The sequence below is a fragment of the Urocitellus parryii genome, chromosome 3 (genome assembly GCF_045843805.1).
Source record: "Urocitellus parryii isolate mUroPar1 chromosome 3, mUroPar1.hap1, whole genome shotgun sequence".
NCBI classification, from domain to species: Eukaryota; Metazoa; Chordata; class Mammalia; order Rodentia; family Sciuridae; genus Urocitellus; species Urocitellus parryii.
The window spans coordinates 205,407,869-205,431,315 of NC_135533.1; the positions used below are offsets into that span (position 1 = coordinate 205,407,869).

Sequence of the window (23,447 nt, forward strand, 5' to 3'; positions counted from 1 at the left end):
TTTGTGTTTTTTGTTTAAGTTCATGATCCACTTTGAGTTGATTTGTGTATAGGGTATGAGAAGTGGGTTGAGCCTCGTTTTCGTTTGTGAATGCCAGTTGCTCCAGCACCATGCTTGAAAAGGCCGACCTCAGTCACATGTTGTCTCTCATCTGTGGAAGCTAGAGGACAGAAGGCAAGAAGGCAGTCTGGGAGGGGATCGGTTGTCATGAAGATATAGGAAAGGGCAGTGGTAGAGAAGTAGGAGGGCACGAGAGAGGGGGCAAGGGAAAGGAAAAGAAATATAGAAGGAATTTAATAAAAAAGCATGTTCTATACATGTTTAAGTGCACCAAAAGGAAGTTCACCTTTATGTATATAGAGAAATACCAATCAGAGGAGAATAAACGAGTGAAAGGAGAATCAGTAGAGTAGAAAAGGGAGAAAAGGGGGATTGAAATCAAATTCCTTGTATGTATAATTTTGTCAAAAGGAACCCAAATACTATGTATAATTATAATGCTCTAATAAAAAAGGAGGAGGAGGAGGAGGAGAAAAGGCTCTCCTTCCTCCTATATGGCTTTTACATCCTAGCCAAAAATCGATGAAGAGGGCTGGGGATGTGGCTCAAACTGTAGCACGCTCGCCTGGCATGTGAGCGGCCCAGGTTCGATCCTCAGCATCACGTACAAACAAAGATGTTGTGTCCGCCAAAAACTAAAAAAATAAATATTAAAATTCTCTCTCTCTCTCACTCTCTCTCTCTCTCAAAAAAAAAAAAAATCACTGAAGAAGGCTGGGTGTCAGGCTTAGTGGTGGGGCACAGGCTTAGCGTGTTCTTCCTGGGTTCCATCCCATCTCACACACACACACACACACACACACACACACACACACACAATCAGTTGGGCATGTTTTTATAGGTTCTCTGTTCTGTTTTGTTCTCTTGCTCTGTGTGTCTGCCTCCCTGCAGTATTATAGCATCTTGACTGCAGTAGTTGTTTATCTTTAATTCAGGTAGACTAATTCCTCCTGCTTTGTTCTGTGTGTGTGTGTGTGTGTGTGTGTGTGTGTGTGTTTCTCCCATAGCTTTATTGAGGTAAAATTAAAGTACACTAAATGAACATATTTGAAGTATGCAATTTGATCAGTTTGACATGTATAACTAATAACAATCAGTATGCAAAGCATTTTTTAAAAATTTGAAATCATGCAGACTGTGTTTCCTGCATGATTTATTACATAAGAAATCAATCACTACCTTTGTTCTTTTTCAAAAAAATTTTTTTTGATATAGGAAAGTAATATAATTTACTGAAATGCATCACATGAGTCTATATAGAATAACAAGCATACATAGTCCAGTCCTTATTATAAATGGACTTTTCTGACTCAGAAGTTAATTTTCAGTAAGAGGACTCTGATGTTGCCTTAGTTTTGTTGAAATTGAAGTGAGAATATTCTGACTTTAGATCAACAACTTGATCCGTCATCTTCTGCTTTAGCAGAAAGCTATTCCAACCAAAAACTCATTATTAGAAAGAATGTGTTAGCTAGATGGCCATTAATAAGTAGTAACATAATCATGTGTAGTTCAAATAAATGCATTTGCATATCATATAATACATTAAATGATGAAGTCAGATCTCCCCCTCCGCCACCCCTCCACCCCACCCTGGGATTTTTTCATTTACTCAATTTTCATTTTAAAAAGGCACTTATTTTCTCTGGCTTTCAGAGAATTCCTGAATCTTCTTTAGGTCTTTTAGTACCTAAGTGTGAGACTACAGTGATCTTCATTTATATTTCAGCTATAAGCTACATCTAGAAATAGACAAAATATCACCCATTAAGCCCTTTGCTTTATTAGCAAACCATATTGTTGATATAGTTTTTTTTTTTTAAGGGAAACTAAAGACAGCATTGTATTAGGGATTTTTTGTTTGTTTGTTTGTTAAAGAGAAACTAAAGACAGCATTGTTCTTACAGATAGGGAAGAATAAAAGAAGTCAATATGATTGCAAAGAATGAGAAGGGCCTTCTACTCAGGAGAGGAGGAAGAGGGGCATCCCTACAGAGCTCCTTGACCAGCAGGAGGGCTGAATCTTGAAGCTGGTGGTAGAAATGGCCGGTGGAGCAGCAGACACACGTGTGGCTTTTGGTGTAAGGAGCAAGAGAGCTTTGGAGTTCATGAAGTCACGTTGCCTCCATTCTTGTCATGCCAATCTGGCTTCTAACCTACCCAACCTGGCCACCCCCTCAGGGACTATTTTCATAGAGGGGACCAGTGATCTCCATGCTCCTACTTCCAGGGATCAACTCCCTGTTATCTGACCCTCTCCTCAGTGTTTTACACAGGTAGCTACTAGCTTTTGCCACAAAGATTTATCCTTCGGTTTCCATCATTTCATGTGCTTCAAGTTTTCCTCTTTTTTTTTTTTTTTTTTTGAGAGAGAGAGAATTTTTTTTAATATTTATTTTTTAGTTTTTGGCCGACACAACATCTTTGTTGGTATGTGGTGCTGAGGATCGAACCCGGCCACACGCATGCTAGGCGAGCGCGCTACCGCTTGAGCCACTCAAAGTTTTCCTCTTACCTCTTTCAAAGTTGTTTTAACCACTTGCTTCCTCCACCTCTATATGAATTTTGGAATAATCTCCATATTTACAAATTTTTCTGGAAACCGGGAGGAATCATGCTGACCTGCTGTAAAGGGTGCACACATTTCAACTCACATTGCCCTCCAGAAAGACCAAGCTGGTTGACATTCCTACCTGCAGGTTCAAGCTGGCACAACAACTGTCTTTGCCAGACTGACAGCAAAAACTGGCACCACGTTTTTATTTGTAATACAAGTTGAGCATCTCTCATCAGAAATCCCCAAACCTGAAACACTGCAAATTTTGAAATTTTTTGAGTGCCTACATGATGCCACAAGTAGAAGTCGTACACCCGACTCCTGTGGCTGTCAAAGTGCAATGCACTAAAAAATATTTTGTACAGTTACTGAAGTCTGTATATAAGGAGCATGTGAAACATTAAGTGAATTTTGTGTTTGAACTTGGGTCCCATACCCAAGATACTTCATTATGTACCTATAGATGTTCTATCCCGAACATTTTGGATAGGGATACCCAGCCTGTACCTAAATTACTAGTGAGGTGGAACATTTTCCACCGAACATGGCACATCTCTTCTGAGTTGCTTTTATCTTTTGTTCATTTTAATTTTTATTTCTTTTGGTGCTGGGGATTGAACTCAGGGCCTCATGCATGCTGAGCACACTCTCTGCTACTGTTAGGATCCCAACCCCTTTGTTTATTTTGAATTGAAATGTCCCCCAGGATGATATCTGTAATTCTAGCGATTATGGCAGTTGAAGCAGGAGGATTACAAGTTCAAGGCCAGCCTTAGCAATTTAGTGAGACCCTCAGCAACTTAATAAGACCCTGTGTCAAAATAAAAAATAAAAGGTCTGGGGATGTAGCTCAGTGGTAAAGTGCCCTTGACTAAATCCTCAGTTAATTTTTTTTTTTTTTTTAAATGTCTGTCTTTTCCCCTGTGATCTTTCTACAAAGCTCTTTCTTACTTCCTGGGTCTTCTCTTCCCTTTGGTAATGTTTTTCTTACCTCTAGTTCTGAAACTTCTGATCATGAAGTTGGAGAGAACTGTTTGGTCTGGGGGCAGGGGGTGGGGTGAGACATTCCCCAGTGTTGGATATTATAGAGTTAAGCCCAGTTCTGCCATGTGCTGGCTGTGTGACTCAGCTGGGTTTCCTTACCCACAGACTGCAGGCCAGCTTGCCCGGAAGGCTGAGCATAGCCGCAGTGAGGGTTGTGAAAGCCCCACAGGGAAGTCAGAGGGGAATGCAAAAAATGCAAGGCTTATTAAGTGAACACTTGTCCAGGCTGTGTTTTTGCATCAGCATCTGCTATTCTAAGTAGCAACTTAGATCAGGATGTCTTGTGGTGTTGTGCCTCATTCCTGCAGAACTTGGTAGAAGCACTGGAAAACACAGCTATGAAGGGGTCTCAGCTTTCCTGGGGAAATGGCGGGCTACCCTGGTTTTCAAGATGACTTGTGTGCACAAGTCAGGTCTTGCACTTTGACCTCTTCCATTTAATGAACCATCACATCGTCCCACATGTGCATTTTCGCAGGCCAGCATGCCCATGAGACTGTCCTGGGTTCAGCACCCAGCTCCATCAAGCCTGGGCTGTCTTTGCAAAGTGTGGAGGAAGTTAGGGTCCGACTTCAGAGCCACACAGCCTGGGTGCTCTTCCACCTTTGTCATTCCTTGCCTGTTTGACCCAAGGCAGGGGAACTTCCATTTTCCCATTTGTAATTTGGTGCTAGCAGTAATGCCTGCCCTACATTATTGGGAGAATTAAACAAAGTACTGGATATAAAACGGTGAACATTCAGCAAACGTGAACCACCATTTATCAAGACAAGGGATTACAGTTACTTTTGTAGAAGTTTTAAAATGAAATTACTTCAAAAATGTCATAAGCCAGGTGTGGTGGTGCAGCCCTATAATCCCAGTGATTCCAGAGGCTGAGGCAGGAGGATTGCAAGGTCAAAGCCAGCCTGGGCAATTTAGTGGGATCCTTCCTCCAAATAAAAAATAAAAAGGGTTGGGGATGTAGCTCAGTGGTAAGCACCTCTGGGTTCAATTCCTAGTACCCCCCCCACACACACACAAAACAACCCCCCCACGGCGCCCCCCCCCCCCCCCAATACCAGCTCACACACACCAAAGTTATTTTAGAGAGTTAGGTCTGATAGTAGCACCTATAGTCCTGCGTACTTGGGAAGCTGGGAGAAAAAAAAATCCATGTTTGAAGTATGGTTTCTATTGAATGCCCATTGCTTTTGCACCGTGGTAAATTGGAGAATCTTAAGTGGAGCCATTATGAGTTGGGAACCATCTCTACTTTCCAGACAGGGGGGAATTTGGCAGGAGATAACCAGGCATAAAGACTGGGGAGAAGTTCTGCCCTTGGCTAGGTGTGCCAAGCCATGTGGGATTAGGAGTTGCTAGAACACAGTCCTCTGAGGTTTTCCTTCCACCATGGTACTGCTGGGTTCTATCTCAGGCCGGTTTTCTCCCAAGTTAAAGTCACTCATGCAAATTGTGGCATTGTAAAGCCTTCCCAACAGAAGGATGTGAAATTGTTTGATATGTCCCTTCTCTGTCTTCCTGCTTGTGAAATATTCCTAGGTTGCAGGATAAATGAGAGGCTGTAGGAACTTTGTGTTTTCTTTCTTAGTCTTTTAAGACATGAAGGGCATCTGAAAGGCCGAGCTGAGAGCTACATGGCACCTCATCAATATTTCAGGCACTGCAGAGGCTGAGGTGGCATCTTCCTTGTGCAGTTGGCTGGCAAAGGAGAGCATCACCCCAGGGATGGCTCTGTCATACTTCCTTCATTCCTCAAGCCGTCACCCTGCCACTTGCAGCCTCTTACACCCAAAGTCTTGTTGCCTGGCCCATTCCCTCTCCACCTTTGCCTTGAGCTTGACCCTGGCTGGGCTGGATGTGGGTGGACAGCCAATGGGGCCCTTTCCCACCAGCTGTAAGGCTTGCTTTTGGGAGCCCCAGCCTGTGCAGTGTGCTGCTGTGACCCAGATCTCTGCTCAGGGGCTGGTGAGGCAGACTGCCCAGGCCTGGGGGTTTGTGAGGTGAGCAGTGTGCTCACACTCTGTGGCAGTGACACATTAGGGCAGCTTGCAAGTGTGAGTCCACTGTCCTCAGGAAGAAGGGGTATGGGTGAGAGGAAGTGACCTTTCGCGTCTGGTATTTCCCCTTCTCTTCCCTCTTCTGCTTTTGTACACCTAAAATATGTGAATTAAATTAAGACCTCCAGCTGCTGTTACTGTCTCAGGTCACCCAAGCAGATGCCCATCTGGTCGAGCCATCTTTCTTGGTTTTTCATCAGATGTGGATATCTGGGGATTTTTTTTTTCTCTTTTTTAAAGAGAGAGTGATAGAGGGGGAGAGAGAGAGAGAGAGAGAGAGAGAGAGAATTTTTTTAATATTTATTTTTTAGTTCTCGGCGGACACAACATCTTTGTTGGTATGTGGTGCTGAGGATTGAACCCGGGCCGCACGCATGCCAGGCGAGCGCGATACCGCTTGAGCCACATCCCCAGCCCGATATCTGGGGATTGACACCAGCCAATCTGAAGACTGAATGCTAGAGCAGTTTGGATTAGCCTTAGTGTGGATGGTCAGCTGTCAGAGGTTGGGATCCTGTGCTCCAGTGGCTTTTCCAGACTTCTCAGGGTTTTTTCTCTTGATCATGAATCTTGTCACACTTAAGCATTTGGGAAATTTAAGACAGATGTTAAAATCTTGTTTGCTCCAAAGGCTGTAACTCCCCCCGCCCCGGAATCAATTAACTTGGAAACCTCTTTCTTGCTTACCATGGAATCTTTAAAAACAAAAAACAAAAACCCTCAACCCTGGAAATGTATTTTAGATTAATGACTCTCATTGCTGGTGGAAAGGGCAACTTTGTCCTCTAAGATGAAGACCTCTGGGGTCTATGAGTCAGTGGTAGGTGATAGGCCATCTGCACCTGGCTACCATCATTTTTTTCTGACGTTATAACTGACTGTCGTCTCCTTTCTGCTGGTTTTACTGCTCTGAGGAGATATGTTCTGGAAGCTTGCCAGAGTTTTAAACTCAGGAGGTCACACAGAATGCAATGACTGGACACTGTTATTTTTAATAAGGTCCTGAGAAGCTAGGGGTAACAGTCACCCTTGGTCCTTTCCGCACCACTTCCTAGGGACAGTGTCAGGCAAGGCTTTTGGGTTTTGAGGGAGGGAACTAGTCAGGGGGCCACTTTTCTGAGTAGCTGGAACTAAGGCATGTGCCACTTTGTCTTTGCTTTGTCTTTGCTTAAGTGTTTGCTCCTTGGCCTCTGGCTTTTCCATATTGTTTTAGTTTTTTTCTGCCTTTTCAGGATTTTCCCTTTTCCTTTTTTGGAGGTGCTAGAGATGGAACCCAGGGCCTCCTGCATGCTAGGAAATGCTACCCCAGCCCTGCTTTTCGCTTTGACTCTCCTCTCTATTTGCAGATCTTCATGCTCTTTTCCTCCTATTTTCATTCTCGGTATTTTTCTCTGCATTTTCTTTCTCCTCCTCCTCCTCCTCCTCCTCCTCCTCCTCCTCCTCCTCCTCCATTTTTCTCTGCATTTTCTTTCCCTTCCTCCTCCTCCTCCTCCTCCTCCTCCTCCTCCTCCTCCTCCTCCCCCCCCTCCCCACTCCTCCCTGTCCCCCCCCTCAGGGATTGAGCCCAGAGGCTCCCTACCACTGAGCTACATCCCCAGCTGTCTATTTTTTATTTTGAGACAGGGTCTCACTAAGTTGTCCAAGCTGGTCTCAGACTTGCACTCCTCCTGCCTCAGCCTCTGAGCTGCTGGGATTATAGGCGGGTGCCACTGCTCCCAGCCTGTACTTTCACTTCTTTGTCTGCTCACAGGTGTTGGCGTCCCCCAGAGGAGCTGACTGTAATCTGGGCATTATTTTTAACCCCAAATGACCTTTTTCAGCATCAATTGCAAGTGACGGGTGCGTATTAGTTCAAAGCCAGCCTCCTCCCCTGGTTTTCTTCGTTATGGAAATTGGATAATAGCGTTCAGGAAGTTTTTTTTTTTTTAATATTTATTTTTCAGTTGTAGATAGGCACAATATCTTGATTTTTTTTTTTTTTTTTTAATGTGGTGCTGAGGACCAAACCCAGTGCAGTGCCTCACACATGCTAGGCGAGCGCTCTGCCACTGAGCCCAACCCAGCCCTTGTTAGGAAGTTTTGAGAAATACTGTGATCCCACTTCACAGACAATGCTCCTTCTACCTGTTACACTGAGGAAGAAGTTTCTAGCACATGAACTCTGGGGACACGCTCAACCCACAGTGCTCAGTAACTCACACCAATACTTGGGAGCCTTTCACAGCCAACATTTTAGTGACTCCTAATTCCCTAGCAGGCACTCTTCCTCAGATGTCTCCTTCTCCCCACTGAGGGATGGCCTGTTGAGGTCAGCTGAGAGGTGGGACTTGGGAGCTCTGTGGACTTGGCCACTGGCCAGGATGGATCCAGGCATGCTGTACGTGGCCTTGCTTAGCCGGCTGACCCTCAGTGAGGTGGTTACTTCTCTGAACAGCAGTCTCAGGAACCTGGGGGGCTGGAGTGTGGACTGCCTTCAGTGCCAAGCTGAGTGCTTTGAGTTTCCTGCCTGCTGTAGTGCGAGGGATCACTGGCCAGCTCTCTTACTGTGGGTGCTTGTCAGTGTGCTTTTCTATGCTGTCACTCAGGTAGCTGGCAGAGGACGGACAGGATAGGTTAGGACAAGACCCAAGGCAGGGAAAACCAGTTGGCAGCCTGCATGCCAGGTAAGTCATGATCACGTGCAGAAACTCCTGTTCTGCTTTTGGAGCCAGCAGCAGTGTATTTTGGTAATGACGTAATTGCTATCAGGGTTGAGGGTAGGCTTAATGGTACACACTTGAGTCCAGTTGTTCTAGGCCAGCCTGAACAATACAGTAAGACCTCATCTCAAAAAAGAAAGAAAAAGAAAAGAAAGAAAGAAAACTGAGGTGGAGGTGAGGGGTGATAATTTTTGTTCCAGTGTGTCCACTTTTGACTAATATCTGTGGTTTTGTTTACAGATTCCCACTGGAAATCCACTATATGAATCTTATTATAAGCAGGTAAGTTTAGCCGATGTCTCTCTATTGATTGGTTGACTGGTGCCAAGGTGGAACCCAGGGCTCTGCTCATGCTGAGCAGACGCTCTTCCACTGAGCCTCACCCCAGTCAACTGACATCTTTTTAGGTGAATCAGAGAGTGAGTGATAGAACTGAAGCACAATCCCAAATCGATGCCCCACTGACGGGCCTTTTTGTCCTTTTCTGTTCTCTGAATTGTTGTGGTGACCTGCTGCTTACTTGTTGCCCATTTGCTACAGAGTCACCTTCACTCTTGGTCTCCCACTTCAGGTGGATCCAGCGTACACAGGGAGAGTTGGGGCGAGCGAGGCTGCGCTTTTTCTAAAGAAGTCGGGACTCTCAGACATCATCCTTGGGAAGGTAGGTGAAGATGAATAGTGATTTTTGTGGCTGCTCAGAGTCCCCTGATAGATAGAGGCCATTTATCCAGACCCCTGTCCCTGGGGCCCCGCCTCCTGGGCAGTGGCCTGGTTAGTAAGAGTCTCTGGGCACTGAAACTGCTGATCCAAATGTCTAGACAGCAGCCACCATCTCTATTTAGGTAGTAGACAGAGACCTGGGCACTTTTGGGGTCTTGATAGCTTGTGAGTTTATGTTGGGGTGAAATGATGTGATAAGCATTACTGGCTTTGAGGTTGAGTGGACCCCAGTTTCTCCAGGCCCTGCCACCAACTGGCTGTGTGCTCGTGGGCAGAGGTTGCCTCTCCTGCAGTGCCAGGCATGGTCACCCCCACCTTGCAAGGCTATTGGTTTGGAAGGCCTACAGCAGACGGGTGGTGGTGGCTCTTGTTTCTGTTTACACATGCCATGATTAGCCATGGACATTTTTGTATTTCCACAGATTTGGGACTTGGCCGACCCAGAAGGTAAAGGGTTCTTGGACAAACAGGTATATACCCGAACACTCAGAGCAAGGGGAGGGACTGGGCCAGTGCCCCCTAGGCTGGGTGACCTCCGAACTTCCTTCCATGGACATTTCTGCACTGTCAAGGGTTGTTAGACCAAAGCACAGCTAGCAAAGTTAAAGTGGGAAGTTTTCCCTTTGAAAGGAAGGTCTTCTAAGGCTGGGCTCAGTGGCAGAGCGCTTGCATAGCATGTATGAGGCCCTGGGTTCGAACCTCAGCACCACATAAAAATAAATAAAAATAAAGGCATTGTGTCCATCTACAACTACAAAAAAAAAAAAAAAAACTGAAAAAAAGAAAGGAAGGTCTTCTAAATACTTGGTGCCATCTCTCTTGGTCAGAATATCTTTTAATGTTTTGTGACCTTATCAGTGATTAAAATATTTTTAAGACTCTTGGGGCTGGGGTTGTGGCTCAGTGGCAAAGCACTTGCCTAGCATGTATGAGGCACTGGGTTCTATCCTCAGCACCATATATAAGTAAATAAAGAATAAAGGTATATCACAACTAAAAAATATTAAAAAAAAAAAAAGACCTTTTATTGGGCTGGAGTTGTGATTCAGTGGTAGAGTGCTAGAAGGCACTGGGTTTGATCCTTAGCACCACATTAAAAATAAAATAAAGATGTTGTGTCCACCTAAAATAAAAAAAATATATATTTTTTTTAAAAAAAGACTTTTTATTTTGAAATAACTTTAGATTTTTGTAAAAGTTACAAAAACAGTTTGGAGGGTTCCTGTGTATCTTTCACAGCTCTCCCCCAGGGATGCCGTCTCCTATAACCATGGCATGGCAGTGAAAGCCAGGCAACTGAAGCTCGTCAGCGGAGTTCCTCAGCGGTCTTGCTTTGGTCGTGGTTTGTAGTTCTGAGAAGTCTTATCTCACACACAGATTTGTGTAACCACCACCACCACCACCACCCCACATCAGGATACAGGACAGTTCTGGCACCCAAAGACTTCCTAGTACTGTCCCCTTGGCCGTCACACTGTAACCTGGCAGGCACTGGGCTATTCTTCATCACAATGATTTCATCATTTTAAGAATGTTTTATGAATGGAAAAATCCTTTTTTTTTTCCTTCTCCTTTTTGTGGTGCTGGGGATTGAACACAGACAAATGGGATTTTTCATTACTGTACTTGAACGTAATTTGAAGTGGTTTTAGATGTAAGTTAAGTTAGTTGCCCTTTCCACAAACTGTATTTGAAGATCCATTGTTGCTGCCCATCCCGAAGACATGTTCCACTCGAGCATCACTAGACGAATACCTCTCTGCATGTTATAGGTGCTGAGAATTCTTGTGCAAAAGGAACCTGTCCCCTTCCCTAAGGCAATTCCTTTAAGTTTACTTCTGTCCCCCTTTCTCATCACCCCTCTGTGGCACTGTACATTATATAAGGGCTTCTGGGGACATCAGCCTGAGAAAGGCAGATCTGTTGCCTCTTTGAAGACACCTTTAGAATAGTCACTGTGTTCATAGCTTTAAAACAGACCATGTTCTTAGACCAGTTGACCCATTTAAAACAAAAAACAAAAAGAAGTAGGTAATCCCCAGAAAGGCCACTAAGCCAGTGGTGTGGCTGGTTCTGGGTGAGGTAGTGAATGGGGAGGGCTGATGACCTAGTTCAGGTCTCTCTCCCGGTGTGTGAGGCAAAGTTCACGTCGGGTCTCTGGGGGTGAGTGCGAGATGCTCTTTCAGTAGGGCCAAGGGGTCATGGTGAATTGTGAATATAAACTCCTAAGCAACTGGGTCTACTTCAAACTGCTCGTTTTAATATTAATATTTCTTTACTTATTATTTTTGTGGTGCTGGGGGTGGAACTCAGCAGTGTCCCAGCAGCACACACATATTTGATCCCTCATTTGCTGTCTTAAGCATTTTAACTGGTTGCTTCATATGATATAGCAATACCTAAATGCTAGGAGCTCTTTTATTAAAAAATGTTTATTTGAAATTTCATGGTGTTCTGGACACGTGGGTATGGGCCAGTGTTAGCATGCACATTCCGTGGATCCCCAGGTGAGTCCCTTCAGCTTTGGCACAGTGTTCATTGTGGAAGTCAAATCCCTCTTTCCCTGAAACCTGTTGGTGGAGACAGCTGTTCCCTGCCATCCCTGGTCTTGTGGTGTTGACGCCTCCCCTTTTTTGGGTTCGCAGGGTTTCTATGTTGCACTGAGACTGGTGGCCTGTGCACAGAGTGGCCATGAAGTCACCTTGAGCAATCTGAGTCTGAGCATGCCGCCGCCTAAATTCGTGAGTGTCAAAAACCTTCTCGTTCATTGTGTCCAGTGCCACCTATGAACGTGTGTACGCACATAGCTCCCGCTTCCTCGCACTTTCCTTTTCCTATTGAATGAAATTCACATAATATAAAATTCACTATCTTAAAGTACCCAGTTCTGTGATATATAGAACATTCACAGTGTCATCCAGCCATCACCTTTGTCTAGTTCCAGAGCATTTCTACCATCCCAAAAGGAGACCCATTAGCACTCACTCCCCGCTCCCCTTCCCCTGGCCCCTGGCAGCCACCCTCTGGGGTGTCTCTCTGGATTCCCCTGCTCTGGGCATTTCTATAAATAAAGCCACACAGCATGTGGCCTTTTGTGTCTGGCTTCTTTCAGCAGCACAGGTCCGTCTATGCAGGTCAGCGCTCCACTGTTTCCTGTGGCTGAATACTATTCTGTTGTGTGGATGGACCACATTTTGTTTCTTCTTCTGTCCATTGGTGGACATTTGGGTGTTGCCACCTTTTGACTGTTGTGAATGACGCTGCTGTGAACATTTACTGACAAAGATTTGTTTGAACACCTGTTTTCACTCCTTTTGGATCTCCACCTGGAAGTGGGGCTGTGGGTCATGGGGTCATTCTGTGTCTGACTTTTTGAGTCTTCCTCTGTTTTGAAAGCTCTTTGAAATAGGATCCATTTCAGTCCCCTCTTCCTGCTGTAGTTTAATTCTGTGCTAGCCACAAGGGAATGTTTCTGTTTGTCCTCAGCACGACACCAGCAGCCCTCTGATGGTCACGCCGCCTTCTGCAGAGGCCCCCTGGGCTGTGAGGGTAAGTGAACAGGAGTGGCTCCTTGGCTGTCCTTGGCATGGAGTTGCTCTAGCCATTCGTGGTGTTGTTCCAACCATTTAGTAGGACCAGTGTGTCACCTGTTCTGTCTTAGTTCGAGTGGCCACAGGATGTGGGTGAAATACCTTTTCAAATGAAAATCTTTTTCACTGTCATTGGGAGTTGCCTACCGGGGTAAACAGCTGAGTTTCAGAAGTGGAATTTGTAAGAGCCGTTAGTGAGGGTTGGGATGTGGCTCAAGCGGTAGCGCGCTCGCCTGGCATGCGTGCGGCCCAGGTTCGATCCTCAGCACCACATACAAACAAAGATGTTGTGTCCGCCGAAAACTAAAAAATAAATATTAAAAAATTCTCTTTCTCTCTCTCTCTCTCTCTCTCTCTCTCTCTCTCTCTCTCTTTAACAACAACAACAAAAAAGAGCCGTTAGTGACGGCTGGGCATGGTGGTGCGCCTGTATTCCCAGCTGCTTGGGAGGATGAGGCAGGAGGGTCTCTTGCGCCCAGGAGTTCAAGGCCAGTCTGGGCAACATACGGAGACCCCATCTCATTAAAATTAAAAAATAAGGGTCTGTAGTTACAATCCTTTATTCTTAGGTCCCATTCTGTGATTTTGCCTCTTGTGTTAGTTAATATGAATACAAGAGAAAGCTGAGACCTTGCTTGTGTCTACGACCCCAAGTGCATCTGGTTTATTCTCGGCCAGTTGTCACCATGCCACTCTTCCCTTTGAGGCTCTCATTGCTTTCTGACAGCTGCTCTCTCAGCACATAAAATATTATTTTTAAAGACAGGATGTGTACACACATAGCTCCCACTTCCTCATATCTTCTAATAAGCACAGAATTTCTCCTAAGGGACATGAGCACGGGGTGAGGACACATGCTCCCTCATGCGAGGCTTCCCCCTCCGCTCCTCCTTGAGTCTGACTTTTTTCTTTTTTCTTTTGTGGTGCTGGGGATGGAACCCAGGGTCTCACACATGCTAGGACAGTGTCCTACCACTGAGCACCACCCCCAGTCCCAAATTTTCTCACCTTCTTCTTGCAATAAATTAAAGATAAACCTCCCCTGTGCCCCAAGCATTTTAGTCCCATTTGTACATGATCGGTTTGTTCCCTTCTTGGAAAGATAATGGAACGGATTGGGATCAGGGCAGGGACAGGGTAGGAAGAGGTTCTTGTGTCCAAGGAGTCTGAAGTGGCTTCCTCTGTAATCTAGTAAGCACTTGGCCTGCGGTGATAGCACTTCTGGTGGGTTTTCCTCTCTGGGGAGTCCAGGCTTTGAAAGTGAGCTGCTTTGACACAAGACACAGTGCCCGAGAGATCTCATTCTTTGAAACGTTGCAGCTCTGCTCCCTCATGGGTTATGTTCAGGCCTCTGTGCAAGAGCTGGCAGCTGTAGGGTCCTGGAGGCCTGACAGAGGAGCCAGGGCCGGAGGGACCGGGTGCTGTGACCAGGTGGACTGTTGTAAAGAGTGTACATTCCATTCAAGGTACAGTGAGCAGATGGATCTAAGGGTCAAGTATTTGTTCCCAACGTGAGCATTCCTGGGCTTCCTGAGCCCCTGAGCCAGCAAGTGTGATGGCTGAGAGAATCCAGACACTGGGGACGGGCACGGAGTGCTGGCTCTCCAAGTACAGCTGGTAGTGTGCACTGTGTCTGTGTGTACACTTTCTTGTATTATCGATGGTGCTTTTTTTCTTTAAAAGATTTATTTTTCAGTTTATTATTTCTTGCAGTGCCGGGGATTGAACCTAGGGCCTTGTACGTGCTAGTCAAGTGTTCTACCACTGAACCACATCCCCACCCCTAAAATTTTTTTTTAATTGTATAGTACAGCATAAATTTAATGTCAGATGGCATAAAACCTACATGCCTGTAAGAGTACAGCAGTGAAGATGCTTTCATGTTGCTGTGCAGCCATCGCCACTGTCCATCTCCTGTACCGTCTCATCTTCTCCAAGTGAAGCTCTACACCCATCAGACACCAGTGCCCTCTTCCATCCAGTGCCTCGTAACCACCCCTCTGCTTTCTGTGAATTTCAGTAGACTGTACCTCCAGTGAGAGGAATAAGACAGTGTTGGTCCTATGACTGGCTTCTTTAACTCAGGATCATGTCCTCAGGGTTTGCCCATGTCATATCGTCTCAGAATGTCACTGCAGGGTGTCGGTGGACACTTGTTAAGGGTGGGTTCTTGGTGGCCCTGTAGCTCCTGCATGTGGTCAGAATGAGAGGGGAGCAGGCTGCTCTCTCTTGTTCCACTTCATGGGGCCTTTATTTCCCTCAGAGAGGAGACTGGAATTCAGTGTTCAGACCCTTCTTGCCAGCAGTCCCTTCTGTGCTGCCTGCATTTTAACGTTTATTTTTCTTGGGGTGCTGGGGATGGAACCCACAGCTTCCCACGTGCTAGGCAAGAAGAACCCGACCATGAAGCTGCATCCCAGCCCAATGCTTGACTGTTAGAGAGAACTCCTGTGTTTACAGTTGAAGTTGATCATTATTTGCTCAGAAACTAAAATCTGTTTGTTTTTGTCCTTCCTGGCGTGGGGGCTTCTTACAGGTGGGTGAGAGGGCTCATCTTTTTCTCCCATGTCCAGGCGCCCTCATGTGTGCTCAGGCAGCCCCTGGGGCAGAGCAAGATCCTGGCCAGCTGCTCTGTCCTGTTGACATTGCCCCTGGGCCCCAGGTTGCCAGAGAGCTGTTTCCATTAAGGCCTGAATTCACTTTGAACCCCCGAAGGGCCCAGTGTGCACTAAGATCCTAGAGCACCGTTAGCTAAGGGCCATGGTGGGTCCATGACCATTTTCGTTCAGCCTTGGGTCAGAGTTGTATTGGGATGCACAGGCACCCTCATGGACTCTCGTGGTTTATTTCTTTCCAACTAGGTGGAGGAAAAGGCGAAGTTTGATGGCATCTTTGAAAGCCTGTTGCCTATCAATGGTTTGCTGTCTGGAGACAAGGTCAAGCCAGTCCTCATGAACTCAAAGCTACCTCTTGATGTCCTGGGCAGGGTAAGTGGGCACGGGTTGGTTTTCCACATTCTTCACTGCTGCTGTCTTGGTTGTCACCATTCTCCCTCCCTTGGGTACTTGCAGCTCCTCTGTGTACCATCGGAGCTGACTGGGGATGGAGAACCTCCCACACTCGGGCTGGCTCAGGGCCTGTCACAGGTGCACCTAGCTCATGAGGAAGATGATGGAATCCTCCCATTTCATGGATGGGGAGGCAGGCTCAGAAGTGAAATTGCTGCCTACAGGGCAGGCATAGAGCTGGGCCTCTGCCCAGTGCTGCCCCCTTTCCATTGTTCTGTGTGGGCATGTTCACCTTTTTTTTTTTTTTTTTTTTTTTTTTGTGGTGCTGGGGCTTGAACCCAGGGCCTTGTACATGCGATGCAAGTACTCTACCAGCTGAGCTATATCCCCAGCCCCCATCTTTTCTATTTTTAATTACTTTTTTTTTTTTAACCCGTCAAGCTTAAGGTTAATGTACTTTCTTTCTTTTTTAATATTTTTTATAATAGATGGACACAATACCTTTATTTTATTTTCATGTGGTGCTGAGGATCGAACCCAATGCCTCACACATGCTAGGCAAGTACTATAGCTCCAGCCCAAGGTAAAGGTACTTTCAACTCTGTTGCAAATTTAGGAAAAATTTTAGACCTTCCTTTTTTTTTTAAAAAAGGCTCACTTTTGGACTAGGGTTGTAGCTCAGTGGTAGAGTGCTTGCCTTGCACGTATGAATCCCTGGGTTTGAACCTCAGAACCACATTAAAAAAATAAATAAAAATAAAAGATATTTTTAAAAAATTTATTTAAAAAAAGGCTCACTTTTGGTCCTATTTAATACACATTTTGGAGGGGATACGGTTTCCTATTCCAGGATGGTTTCCCTCTAACAAAATTAGAGTTGTAGCCTGTGGGTTTTCTCTGTGCACAAAACTTGGTTCTCTGGACTCAGAAAAGATCACTGTTAGTGTTGTCGTCTCTCTGGATGGGATCTCTGCAGTAGGGTGGGGGAGGTTCAGACCCAGGGCAGAGAGGCCCATGTAGGTCCTGCTGCGCCAGCCCATCCCCGGTGTGCCTCCTCTGGGTCTCACTCCTGACCTTCAGCAGAGCTGTGGGAAGCGGCTTCCCCGAGTCACCTAAAAACACATACAGTCTCCAAAGCAGGTTTGTAGGCACCATCCCGGCTTGGGTAGAACCTTTGTTGATACTTTATTTTGAAGCAGGGGACAGCCAGGGCAGGGGAGGATGAAGGGAGCCCTTCATCCTCACATTGGCCATGGTGTGGATGTGCAGGGCCTTGGTGTAGTGGCCTGTTCTGACGTGGTGTGTGCCTTTATCTGGCAGTCCTTGCAGAATACCCAACTATGGGATGTAATTCCCACTACTGCATTGTCCCTGCTTTGTGCCCATCCCCATGTCATCGTCCCTGCTTTGTGCCTGTCCCCATGCCATCTAGGTCTGATGTAGCCGTCTGTACATTCCCCCTGTGTGCTCAAGTTCACCCGTGCACCTGCGTGTGCATTCTCCTGTGGAATATGTGTTCATCTCTGTGTCTGTATGCGTGCTCTGTATGCCCAGGCATTGGAGTGACCATGCATTTGTGCATCTACGTCTGCACGCTTGCATTCCTGCACTCGCTCATTTCAAGTGTCCACATGCATCGCTTCATTTAATGAGCATTTTTCAGAGCTTGCTCTGGGCCAAACCTTGTACTGACCACTGGGAAGATAGGAATGAAATGAGAGCCAAGGAGGCCAAATAAATCCACAAAAGAAAGGTTAAATTATTTTTTTAAAAAAAGGATCTAACCACTGAGGGCTTAGGACGTGCGGGCCCTGCGCTGGTGCTCTGGAAATCATTGAACACTTGCAGCTGCCCTGTTATGGATTGTGGTGCCTCATTTTCCAGATAAGGAAACTGACCTTCAGGGTGATTGATAATCACCCCCAGTCACACAGCAGCAAAGTGTGAAGAGGGGATGAAGTACTGTAGTGGACAGGGTGGGGCAGAGTGAGAAGTATGTCCCAGAGGCCTGCCCTCTCCAGTGGCCCTGCACTGTGCCTGCTGTAGCAGGGCTCCCTGAGGGGAGTGGTGGAGGGGAGGCCTGACTTGCTGAGCAGGGGGCAGGGGAGAGGTCTCTGCAAAGAGGTGCCGTAAGATACCCCCTCGGGGCATGGGGACTCAGGCAGACAAGGAGTCGAACAGTCGGGACACGTGATAGCTTGGGTGAAGGCACAGAGGCCGGAGGCTGCATGACATACTGGCAAGGGATAGGGTTCTCACTGGGCAGTTCTTCCCTTATGGACATTAGGCAAGCTTTGGAGACTTTCTGGTTGTCACACCTGAGTCCAGTGCTTTTGGTCTTGTGGGGATAGAAGCCAAGGATGCTGCCCAGTAGTGCACAAGATTGTCCCCTCCTCAGAGAATGACCCAGCTGCAAAGGTCAGTAGTGCCAGTGTGGGGAATCCCTGGTCCAAGGGGAGAATTGTGGAGCCAACGAGGCCTACTCAAGTCCTGGCTGCACAACCCAGTCCCCAGAAGTCAAGACGGGGTTGGTCAGAGACGGATAGCAGCTAGGTTGAGAGAGCTGACTGTGGGAGGAGGAGCAAGGATGGGTGTTATTAGCAGGCAGGGCCAGGTGTATGTTCTACTTAAGACTGGAGGCTCTGCCTCCATGGAACTGGAGAGACCTGTGCCAAGTGTGCAGCAGCAGAAGTGGAGAGGAGGAGTGGATTGAGAGCCCTCTGTGGACTGAAGTCCCCATGACTGAGCACAGGTGAGGGGTGTGCTGACCCATGAAGCAACATGGGTGGACCCTGGGAATCCACTTTGCTCCAGGCCCATTGCTGCCTGGGTTAGGCATGTGTACAGGTCCTGGAGGGCTGACTTGGCCCAGAAAGTCAACACCTTAATTGTAACCTTAGATACACAGTCTGGAATCCAGGCCTGTCACTGTCTTCAGGGGCCAAGTGGCCTGGCGCTCTCCCTAGCTTCTGTCTCACCATTTAGCCTTGAGGAGAGGAAACGAGACCCCATAGCTACACTAATCTAGTGCCCACAGCCTGCCCAGCCGTGCACTTGGTGGGAGGGGGCTGGGTTGGTGGGAGTGTGCAGGGCTTGTGTTTAGGGCCATAGAGATCAGAGATATCTTTTCCATCTAAGGTTTCTTTGTAAGTCAGTCAAAAAAAAAAAAAATCAGGGCTGGGGTTGTGGCTCAGAGGTAGAGCACGCCTCTAGCATACGTGAAGCACTGGGTTCAATCCTCAGCACCATATGAAATAAAGACATTGTGTCCACCTATAACTAAAAAATAAATATCTAAAAAAAAAAAATCAGATTTGTATAACTTTAGCTGGGCATGGTAGCGCACACCTACAATCCCAGCCACTTGGGAGACTGAACAGGGAAGATCACAAGTTCAAGGCCACTCTCAGCAACTTAGTGAGTCCCTGTCCCAAAATAAAAAGGGCTGGGGATGTGGCTTAATGGTTAAGCACTCCTGGGTTGAATCCCCAGTATCAAAAAATGAAGTAGTCTAGCCTTGGACATGACTGCATCATGAGGCTTGTCAACAAAATGAACACGCTGCAGAAAGGGTCTGGGAATGAGTAGTGCCTCATCCGGTGAAGGCTTTTCAGAGCCACAGACTGGGTCTTGGATACATTGATGGCCTCGTCCTCACCCGTGAGCTCTGTGGATTCAGAATCTGAGTTCTGATGGGCAGGGCTTGCTGTCACCCAGGACCTTTATCTCCATGTAACCTTCACTGATCTGTCCCCTGCAGGTGTGGGATCTCAGTGACATCGACAAGGACGGACAGCTGGACCGAGATGAGTTTGCTGTGGTAGGCCCCTGCTATGTCCCTTTCCCATCCTGCTGAGGAAGAACATGTGCAGCTCACGTGGGGGTTTCTGGATTTGATTTTCTTTAATTAAAAAATAAGTGTTTATTTTGCCATAATTCCTGATACATAGAAAAGTTGCAGTAATACAGAGAAACTTCCTCCTCTTCACCCCCATTCTCCAGGGTTACTAGTTTACCATGTTTGTTTTATGTTTCTCCTCCCTCCCATGTATGTCTTATTTAGCTTGTCTAGTTTATTACTGTTGTACTGGAGGTAAAGTTGCAACATGAGCTTTGGAGAAACACATGGAGCCATAGCCACTGCCACCACCCTCCTCCTCCTCCTCCTCCTCCCCTCCTCCTCTCCTTCTCCTCCCCTCCTCCTCTCCTTCTCCTCATCTCCTCCTTCTCCTCCTCCTCTCCTTCTCCTCATCTCCTCCTTCTCCTCCTCCTCTCCTTCTCCTCATCTCCTCCTTCTCCTCCTCCTCCTCCTCTCCTCCTCTCCTCCTCTCCTCCTTTCCTTCTCCTCATCTCCTCCTTCTCCTCCTCCTCTCCTCCTCCTCCTCCTCCTCCTCCTCCTCTCCTCCTCCCCCTCTTTCTCCTCTTCTTCCTCTTCCTTTTTCTCTACCTCCTTCCTTCACATCTTTGGCCTTTTTCTGTAATCATGGGATTTATTCACTTACCTCATTAAATCTCAAAAAATAGTTCCTTGTAGTTAAGGATGATGCTTTAATAGATAGTAATTAAGTCCTACGAAACCAAAAACGAAACAACACTGTGGATTATCTGGGAGTTCCTAAGTAGTAGAAAAACTGAAATACAATACAGGTTGAGGATTCCTTATCCCACATGTTTGGGACCAGATGTGTTTAAATTTCTGTTTGTTTTTTTCAGATTTTGGAATTTTTGCATATACATAATGAGATATCTTGGGGATGGGGTCTGGGTCCAAATGCAGATTTCATCTATGTTTCATATGTACCTTATACATAGCCTAGAGATCATCTTATACCACATTTCTCCTATATTTTTACCATTACCTATCACGTGAGGTCAGGTGTGGAGTTTTCTACTTGTGGCATCTTGTCAGTGCACAGAAAACTTCAGATTTTGGAGCATTTAGAGTTTCTGATTTTTTATTAGGAATGTGCAACCTATGTGCCCAACATGCATCCATTGTCCTAGAGATTTTAGATATTTTTAAAATGTGGTTTTACAGTATGCATCTGAATCGAAGCATGATTATTTTTACTTTCTGTGTGTATAAAACCTTTAAAATTTCACACTTTCAGTTAAATTTGAATCATTGTCCAAGAAAATGATAAACTTCAGCCATTCCCTTTCTAATCCCACACACCAGCAGTTCTCAGTCAGGGTTTCTCTCTAGTGTGGGAAGCTCGGTTCTTCCTTTCCACCTTGAGCATGCCCACGGGTCACCTTGAGCATGCCCGCAGGTCTCTGACATGCTGTTGTTTTCACTGGCTGTCTGTTACCGTCTGGTGGTATAGGGTAAAACTTCCTCGTCTTGGCCATGTGTCCTGCAGCCACGCCACTGTCCATCTCTATAACTGTCTTCTCCTTCCTGACTCAACTGAAGCTCTGTCCCCGTTACATGCTAACCTCCCATTCCTCCTCCCTGCAGCCCCTCACATACTTGACTATGTCTGATTAACGGTGTCCACGTCACTGAACAACCCACCCAGAGTGCATGTGGGCACCAGGTGCACACACTTCCCTGCCAGCCTCCCAGGTTCTGAGTTCCCGCTTTGGTTTTGTTTTGATTTTTTCTCATTATTTCAGTCAGGGCTGCTGTTGATCTGTCAGTGGGTCACAGAATCCTATTGTTTTGTTTCCTTGTATCACCAGCTGTTTTTAACATTTTATGGTTTTTAAGTGGTCACAAATCTTGACTTCTTCATTTACGTTCTCTGCAGTGTTTTGAAGAAGGGCAGGTTGTGATATTCATTTGTGTCACATTTAAAAATAGAATTTAAAATCCTCGATTTAGACATGTTTATCTTCCCACCTGCCTGGGGCACTAGGGCTCCTGGCCTTGGCATCACACACCCTTTGGTGCCCTTTTCTGTGTCTCCTGAGTATTTGAAGTACAGGCAGTTCTCATGGTGTCTTTAGACTTCCAAATCCCTTTACTCTGGAAGTCAGGAGCCCTGCAGTTGGTGGCCTGTCTGAGTGGTGAAGGGACCTGCAGTGGTCCCCCTTACCCAAACTGCAGGTAGTTCTGAACTGGATATGTACCATGTTTTTTTCTATATATGAAAAAGTTCAGTTTGTAAATTAGGCACACTAAGATTAATAACAATAAATTACAACAATATATTGTTATAAAAGTTGCATGAATATGGCCTTTTTTTTCTGGAATTTTCCATGTAATGTTTTTGGATCACAGGTAACTGAACCCTCAGAATATAAAACTACAGATAAGGGGGAACTGCTGTACATAGAGTCTGGCCTGACTGGATTCGCTTTGTGCTCATTTCAGTCTTGTGCAATTGGATGTTCTGTGAACTTATGTATGGGAAGGTAACTCATCAGAAAAGGTTGACTTTTTTTTTTAAACTCTGGTCAGCTGGAAAGCATCCTCACAGACTGTCTGTTACATCCCTACAGCCCCTGGAAGGGTGGCCCTTCTCCTGTCCTCTGTAGCCTCCATCCTTCCCCATTGTCTCACTGGTTCTTGTTTGTGCCCACAGGCCATGCACCTAGTATACCGGGCCCTTGAGAAAGAGCCAGTGCCCTCCGTCTTGCCCCCGTCACTCATCCCACCGTCCAAGAGAAAGAAGACGGTGTTCCCCGGTGCCGTACCTGTCCTGCCCGCCAGCCCCCCACCCAAAGATAGCCTTCGCTCCACACCCTCCCACGGCAGCGTCAGCAGCCTGAACAGTACAGGGAGCTTGTCCCCCAAGCACAGCATCAAACAAACACAGGTATGGCTGAGCCCTCTGAGGTTGTGGTCGTTCTGAGCAGAATGTACTATTTCTTGGGAGCAAGTGAAATTTATTATTAAATGTTGTTGTTACTTTTGTTTGTTTGTTTCTTAGGGGGTTGCCAGGGATTGAGCTCAGGGACTCTCGACCATGAGCCACATCCCCAGCCCTATTTTGTATTTTATTTAGAGACAGGGTATCACTGAGTTGCTTAGTGCCTCGCTTGTTGAGGATGGCTTTGAACTCACGATCCTCCTGCCTCAACCTCTTGAGCAAGCTGCTGGGATTACAGGCGTGCGCCACTGTGCCCGGCTGATGAAGTTTTTTTTTTTTTTTTTTTTTTTTAAATACTGTAGGGATTCAGAATTAACTTTCTTATTCACTTGAACTTCAGTAAGTAGTCATCTCTTTGTATCCATGGGGGATTGGTTCCAGGCTCCCCAGAGGATGCTCAAGTTCCCTATATAATAAATATTAATATTAATACCTTTTCAGATGAGAATCTTTTTCACTGTAATTGGGAGTTGCCTGCTAGAGCAAACAACTGTTTCAAAAGTGGGATTCTGGGCTGGGGATGTGGCTCAAGCGGTAGCTCGCTCGCCTGGCATGCGTGCGGCCCCAGGTTCGATCCTCAGCACCATATACCAACAAAGATGTTGTGTCCGCCAAAAACTAAGTGGGATTCTTTTTTTTTGTTTTGTTTTTTGTGTTTTTAGTTGTTGGTGGCCCTTTATTTTATTCATTTATGTGCATGTGGTGCTGTGAATCAAACCCAGTGCCTCACACATGCTAGGCAAGTGCTCCACCATGGAGCCACAGCCCAGCTCCAGCAGTGGGATTCTTAAAAGCTGTAGGTGGAGCCAGGCACGGTGGTGCCTGTGCTCCCAGCTACTCGGGAGACTGAGGCAGGAGGATTGGGAGTTTGAGGCCTGCCTGGGCAATGTA

At 46.3% G+C, this 23,447-nt stretch overlaps 1 protein-coding gene across 5 annotated transcripts in view; it reads left to right on the forward strand.

Moving 5' to 3' along the window:
* Positions 1-23,447, forward strand: part of Eps15l1 (epidermal growth factor receptor pathway substrate 15 like 1) — a 101,114-nt gene that overhangs the window by 16,889 nt on the left and 60,778 nt on the right. For 4 of the 5 annotated variants that reach the window (XM_026389826.2, XM_026389827.2, XM_026389830.2 and 1 more), the window contains exons 2-9: positions 8,661-8,702; positions 8,992-9,081; positions 9,563-9,610; positions 11,786-11,881; positions 12,627-12,689; positions 15,592-15,717; positions 19,499-19,558; positions 22,269-22,502. In XM_026389826.2, coding sequence (XP_026245611.1) covers positions 8,661-8,702; positions 8,992-9,081; positions 9,563-9,610; positions 11,786-11,881; positions 12,627-12,689; positions 15,592-15,717; positions 19,499-19,558; positions 22,269-22,502 — 759 coding nt within the window. The remainder of the gene's footprint in view (positions 1-8,660; positions 8,703-8,991; positions 9,082-9,562; positions 9,611-11,785; positions 11,882-12,626; positions 12,690-15,591; positions 15,718-19,498; positions 19,559-22,268; positions 22,503-23,447) is intronic. The other variant, XM_026389829.2, reaches the window with a different exon arrangement.